At 30.7% G+C, this 7,041-nt stretch overlaps 2 protein-coding genes and 1 pseudogene across 5 annotated transcripts in view; 1 reads left to right on the top strand and 2 right to left on the bottom strand.

Annotated features, from left to right (window-relative positions):
• LOC106678780 (zinc finger protein 420-like) overlaps positions 1-2,639 on the bottom strand; it is a 53,484-nt gene extending 50,845 nt beyond the window's left edge. For 2 of the 4 annotated variants that reach the window (XM_067047385.1, XM_067047382.1), the window contains exons 1-6: positions 2,552-2,639; positions 1,472-1,531; positions 1,320-1,373; positions 1,162-1,221; positions 404-463; positions 250-303 (exon numbers count right to left, since the gene is read on the bottom strand). In XM_067047385.1, coding sequence (XP_066903486.1) covers positions 250-303; positions 404-463; positions 1,162-1,221; positions 1,320-1,373; positions 1,472-1,531; positions 2,552-2,564 — 301 coding nt within the window. In that variant the 5' untranslated portion in view covers positions 2,565-2,639. Of the gene's footprint in view, positions 1-249; positions 304-403; positions 464-1,161; positions 1,222-1,319; positions 1,374-1,471; positions 1,533-2,551 lie in introns of those variants that run through there. The other 2 variants (XM_067047384.1, XM_067047383.1) reach the window with 2 other exon arrangements.
• A 1,211-nt stretch (positions 2,640-3,850) lies between these two features.
• On the bottom strand, positions 3,851-3,925 carry LOC112211155 (U6 spliceosomal RNA; annotated as a pseudogene).
• Positions 3,926-6,036: 2,111 nt separating this feature from the next.
• The window catches only part of LOC106678778 (esterase FE4), a 34,273-nt gene continuing 33,268 nt past the window's right edge, over positions 6,037-7,041 (top strand). Inside the window, exon 1 of the mRNA XM_014417523.2 lies at positions 6,037-6,150. The gene's annotated coding sequence lies outside the window, so the exon portion shown is untranslated. The remainder of the gene's footprint in view (positions 6,151-7,041) is intronic.

Raw genomic sequence — 7,041 nt, 5'->3', positions numbered from 1 at the left:
TGGGTTCAGTTTGTTCTGTAACTTCTTCTTTTATAGAAATTCCTAAGCTATTCACACCTGGAAAAAAAAAATATATATATATATATATATATAAAAATTGTGTGATAGAAGAGTAAATATTTACAAAAACAATACCAATGACTACACTTATACACTGAATATAAACTTTTATATTCAGGTTAAATATTATGGTTTAGGATTGAAGAATTTTATTTTTAAATATTTTTAAATTACAAAAATAAAACGTACCTAATGTATCATCAGTAACTTCTTCTTTTATAGAAATTCCCAAGCTGTTGCCACCTTGAGAAGAAATAATATATAAAAAATGTTTGTGATAGAATAGTAAATAGTTACAAAAACAATATAAATCACTAGAAACAAATAAAAAAATAGAACGTACCATTAGGTTCAGTTCCATCCATAACTTCTTCTTTTATGGAAATTCCCACACTATTCATGCCTAAAAAAGAGAAAAATTGTATGATGGGAAAGTTATTAAGTAAACAACCCAATCTTACAATGATTAAAGAATGAAATATAAAACTGAATACTCTATTTCCAACAATATAAGTATAATTGTTTGCTTCTTGTTTTCTAGAGAATAAGGAGAAGAGTTGGCTAAATACGCTTCACAGCATCCCTCCATCGGCCCTTTGGCCAACCATATTGCCGCACACCATCCGGAACGTAACTGTACAGTTTATGTGCCATTCTTTCCTTGCTCATCCTCATTACATGGCCAAGCCATTTAAGTCTCTGTATTCTTATTTATATGGAGATGCTCCATTCCTTATAGAGCCCACAAAGTTCACAATTTTTCCTTCTTCTCCAATTACCATTCTCGCATACGGGCCCTAAGATTATCCTCAGAATTACTCTTTCAAACCTGTCTAGCAGGTTAATGCTTTTATTACTTAGTGTCCAAGTTTCTCCACCGTATGTGATGACTGGCCTTATCAACGTTTTGTACAGGGTGAACTTGGTGGTATGACTAACAAGTCTGCTTTTAATTAGTCTTACAATGGAGAAATAAGCTCTATTTCCAGCAGAAATTCTGCTTTTAACTTCTTCTTCTTCATCCTGGTTCTCGTTGATAATAGAACTACAAAAACAATACAGATGACAATATATAACATTCAACTAGAAAACAAAACATACCATTGAGTTCAGTTTGTTCTGTAACTTCTTCTTTTATAGAAATTCCTAAGCTATTCACACCTGGAAAAATAAAATATATAAAAAATTGTGTGATAGAAGAGTAAATATTTACAGAAACGATACCAATGACTACATATAATTAAAAAAATAAAACATACCTACTGTATCATCAGTAACTTCTTCTTTTATAGAACTTCCCAAGCTGTTGCCACCTTGAGAAGAAATAATATATAAAAAATGTTTGTGATAGAATAGTAAATAGTTACAAAAACAATATAATCACTAGAAACAAATAAAAAATAGAACGTACCATTAGGTTCAGTTCCATCCATAACTTCTTCTTTTATGGGAATTCCAACACTATTCATGCCTAGAAAAGAGAAAAATTGTATGATAGGAAAGTTATTAAGTAAACAACCCAATCTTACGATGGTTAAAGTATGAAAGATAAAACTGAATACTCTATTTCCAACAATATAAGTATAATTGTTTGCTTCTTTGTTTTCTAGAGAATAAGGAGAAGAGTTGACTAAATATCCATAGAAAATAATTTTCAGGAACGAATGTCAGAACCAGAATCAAGAAAAAATTCTGAAGTTGTTTAAGCGTAGATTTTACTGACTAATAATATTCAATAATAATTTGTGCATATTAGGGTAAATGTACCAGTAATATGCAATTGAGATGTAAAATATAAAAAACATTAGTTTGGAACAACTGAAATGTTTGAATTTATACTAATTTTAATGTTTGTTTTATTTAAAAAAAAAAAATATTCATCAAGCATTACCTTGGGTATGCACTGTTACGGTGTTTGAAATGATAAAAAAAAACTTCATTTCATCAGCAAATGAAAAAAAGAAATTTCTGATGCCACACAAATGAAAAAGAATATTAGTAATAACTAATTTAAAAAGTTTTACCAGAAAATATACTATAAGAAATAGTTACTAAAACCCTTGTGATATAACTTGAATTCAAAACAAAGAGGTTTTCTTAGGTATTTATTAAATAACATACACAGTTGTCTAAAAGGAAACAGCACCATCTTTAAGGATAAAGTCAAAATTAAAGGAAAAAGACTTATTGAACATGTTATTTTCACATATTAGTTGATGAACTTAATTAGTACTAAACAGATCATGGATACATCTCTTGTTTGCATGACAATAGTTATAAACAATAAACCACTCTAGATGAGTCAGGTGACATTAAAATATCACAATATGAAGGAGTTGTTGTTCTTGCAGAGTTATAGGCCGCAATACTATTGAACACCACATTAATATTAGAAAATTAAAGGAAGTGAACCTTTTAATATCATTACATGCCGAGGACAGTTATTAACAAATATCATTCGAGCTAAAGAAAATAATTAATGTTTACTAACCGATTCTATCCATGGCTAAAGAACAAAGAAATAACCTAACACACTGTTATAATAACTAGAGCCCGGTAGGGCTGTTATGTTTGCTCCAACAACCACTTTGGACTGTCCGGAACTGTATTGAGCATGCGCAGTAAATGCTTTTCCCTCCCAAATACTATGCTGCGCATGCTCTATACAGTCCGGGATAGTAAGAATTCGTTGTTGGAACAGATCTATAATCCTTCTCTCCTTCCATTATTAACTGGTAAGTTATACAGCTATTACATTCGATTTACTCTATTTTCATTTTAAAAACAGAAAAAAAATAAAGATAGGTGAAACGAAAGGAAAGTTAAATAATAGCAATGTAGGTTGTAGACGAAAAAAATTCACATACATAACCTACAAATTCAAACAAAGTTATAGGATTTTTGTAAGAAACTTTTAATTAATTTTATTACTTGAACATATAATGACTTCCTAAAAATATATTTGTACTATGTTAAATCCAAAATAAACTTCTAAAGTTTATTAACAAAATTTGAAACGATGTATTTACACGGAATCGATAGAATTTAAAATATACAGTCTTAAACAAGAGTTAATTATTCAATACAAAGTTTGGTGATATTCTTTGATTAATTAAATCACAGAGAGCAAACTTCTTCATTTGTTGGCAGTTCTAAAACAATGGATGCATCCTTTGCCCAATAAACAACACTAGACGGATAGGCCGCATATGCAGGCCAACTCATCTTACCAATCCGAATTTTAAATCCTAAATTTTCTTATAAAATTACTATGTACTAAAAGTAATTTTACTTGAACACAAGTCTGTTTTTTAATCTTTTAATCTTAATAATATTTACTTCCACCTATCCTTCCACTTTCTGTCTTATTAGTTGCCGCGGAGAAACTTCAAGAAGACTTGAATCGAATTATCCACTGGGTAGAAGGAAACAAGCGAAAGTTGAATCCAAAGGAGATTACGGCAATCATTATAGGATCCAATCACCTCCTGAAAACTATTCCTCATATTCTAGCCTTGTTCTTTAACTATAATCAAATAAAATTTTATCCATTCTTTTTTTTTTTTTTTTTTTTTAATGACCCATGGATCATTTCTGACATACGGGAGGAGGGGGGAGGGGTTATCTACAGGTTACCACCCTTTATCCTCTATAGAGGAGGTTCAGTTTTTCATTTCGTGGGACCTCCACAGAAATAATAGTGGACACCCCAGGCCGGATTTGAACCGTCACCTTTGCAGGCCCAAGTCAAAGTTGGCGCTTTAACTCGTTCGGCAACGAACGGCCCTAATCATCCTTGAGCAGGCGCCATGCTAATCTTCTCTGAATCGTTTCAATTTTAGTAAATGGACCGCTAAAAGAGTAAACATTCCATCCACTGTCAAACTCGGTGTCACCATTGACCAAACTCTTTCCTGGAGAAAGCACGTCTTCAATATATCCTGCCATACTTCTTCATCCTAAGGCGTTTCGTTACCTACTTCCTTTTTGAAACCCGTAGGCTCCTGGTTACTTCCTTAGTATTCTCTGACTTTGACTATTGTGGTTTATGGGGAGAGGGAGAGGGGGAAGAATGTCCCTGGGGGTCTCGAAGCAAAATGAAAACGGTCGATTAATTTCTTTGTAAGTTTCATCTTTTGGATCCTCAGGAACCCGATTATATGAAAAGTTGAAGTGGCTTTACCCCTCCTTCCGTCGTAAATATTTCTTTGCATCTTTCCTCTACCGAGCTATCCAATCCTACCTCCCAGCCTACATCTGTGATCTTCAATTTAAATCCTCAGTACATTCCTGCAATACCCGCTCATGGCCTTCAGACTTAATGTGTAACCGCAGCCTTTGGCAGGTCTTTCCTTATACGTTCCATTTCTCTATGGAACTGTATTCCCTTGTTCATTCGTTAGAACAAATAACTTCCTAGGAAAGAAAATCCAGAATTTTTTTTTGTTTGCTCCTGTTCTCTCTGAATGACCAGTTACTTTATTATTTTTACCAAAATAATCAGTTATTTTTACTTATTGGCAGAAGATAGTTGACCGTATGGAGATTGTAGGAAGATAGTCCGGGTGGAGGTCAATAAAGGCATTAAAATAATAAAAAAAATTATTAATTATTAACTAACGTTAACATAATAATATATCCTTCTATATATTTTAAAATATCTTACCCCTCCTAAGGGTTAGCCCAGGAAGTGGGGACATTTTTCTACACCTAAGGGTTTCAACCTGACAGTTGATTACACCTATGTTTATTGTTTTTTTTAATCAATTTTCTTAATATCTTCCTTATTTATAATCTTAATATTTTCTTGAGACTGGTAATTCTTTAATAAATAACTCAAATACTATCCAATTATAGTCTCAAAACTTTATTTATTTTATTCGTCCAACGTTTCGGCCAATCCGGCCATCTTCAGGGACATTTAGGACAGTTAAATCAACATTATGCAGAGATATTAAGTAAGATTAATTTATAAATAATATAGGATAAATTGTATGTGGACAATTATAGTTGGCCTTGATAGGATTTTTGCCAATGAAATAAAGAGATAAATTGACAAAAATGTAGTTATGATAAATAATTTTTAAATGCTTGAACTGAGTAGAGGAAGGTTACAAGCATGGTTGTGATAAATGTCTATTAATAGTGTTTGCAAAGAAATAATTTTTGACTGTATTTTTAATGGATAATTAACTAATTAGGCAATTAAACATATGTGGGATATACTTATTAACAAAAAATAATTTTACCTAATGTTTTTAATGTCTTCATAGATATAAATGTTTTGACCTGGCCAGAATAGCCTGGATGAAGTTTTAGAGTGTTTTAAATTATATGTTTGCAAAGTGGTATTGAGGTAAGGTAAATTATAAATAATAATGTTAAGTATTTAAATTGTTTGTAGGATCATACATATAATAGAAACTTTTTGTAGTAGATGTCCCTGAAGATGGCCGGATTGGCCGGAACGTTGGACGAATAAAAGAAATAAAGTTTTGAGACTATAATTGGATAGTATTTGAGTTATTTATTAAATTATTAATATCTTCCTTTTACACATTATTACACCTCAGCTATACCATATCTACTTCACCTGTCTGTTCTATCTTTTACACCTACCTCTTTAGTATATTTATAACTAATTTTAATGAGCAGTTCCTACAATTTAATAGTCTAGATCTGTATTTAGAACTTTTATCACAACTAATTAATTATTTTTTTATATATTTTATAAACATTAAAGTTGTTTTTAAATGTTTCTATTTTAATTTCTTGCTAATTCTAAAACGTTTGTACCTTATTTTTTCATTTATGACGAAGCCCGAAACGTTGCCTAACAATAAATAGTTTTCTTTTACTATTTTGATACCTTTATTGCACCCCACCCAGGGTATCTTCATACAACAGTTATTTTTACCTGTCCCTAGTTCCCAGCAATCAAGATAAGATAATTATGAGAACGATAACAATTCACAGGTCCATTGTGTTGCGGGAATCGTAAGGACGAAACTGGGGATCTTCAAGTAATGTACAAACTATCGAGTTGTTCAAGGCACCTCTGGTTGAAATATTGAACATCAAATACAGAAAGTAAGTTGTTATTCTCAATATATGAACTAATAGACCTCTTTTATTTTAAAATGATTCATTTTCGTCAAAAAAGTATTTAATTTATCTTCTGGTTTTCAATTAAGACTGTTTCCTTTAATGCTAATATTTGAAGAACAATCAATTCGTCATTGTGATGAAACTATTTATCCCTTTATCTTGGAAATGATATGTTTTTTAATTAACTCAAATAGATAAAAAATAAATTAAAATAATTGAATGAAAATATAATTTGTGCTGTGTTGATATCGTATGACAATACGATATGGATTTTTTTTATTCTGTACTTGTTAGTTTTATGAAAAATCCTTCCTTTTAATGCCTTTATTACAAATATATTTTTTCATCAACGTTTCGGCCTCTTTCATCTATTTCTTTTAATGTTGAATAATTTGACGTATAAAAATAAGTTTAAACAGAAAACGTTCCAATACGAAAACATTTTTTGGATGTTTTTTAGTTTATTTATTATAAATTCAGGACAAAATCTTAATATAGTAACAGACTGCCCCTTGAATGCAATAAAATATATGGTGAAAGTGAAACAAGATAATTAAAACATACATAAAAAATAACTTAATTTAGAACATACATAAAAATCTGTTTCAGTGCATGTATCACACAGAACCCACGAGGAGAAAAAGGCAGTTATCTCACCCCAATTTTTGATTACTTTAATGAAAACTATGTATAATTACAAGTCAAAATTGATGAGTCTGCAAAGTATAGGTAGGGGGAATAAAAAATGGCGAATGTTTCAAAAAGTTAAATAAAAATTAATTTTTCAATTGGTGCTCTATACCTATAAAACTACCAAAAACATAAGAGGACGTTATCTCACCCCATTTTTTGATTACTTTAATGAAAACTATG

Source organism: Halyomorpha halys, unplaced genomic scaffold, assembly GCF_000696795.3.
Source record: "Halyomorpha halys isolate HHAL.00 unplaced genomic scaffold, Hhal_1.1 Scaffold159.1, whole genome shotgun sequence".
NCBI lineage: Eukaryota > Metazoa > Arthropoda > Insecta > Hemiptera > Pentatomidae > Halyomorpha > Halyomorpha halys.
This window is presented reverse-complemented; position numbering and strand designations above follow the sequence as displayed.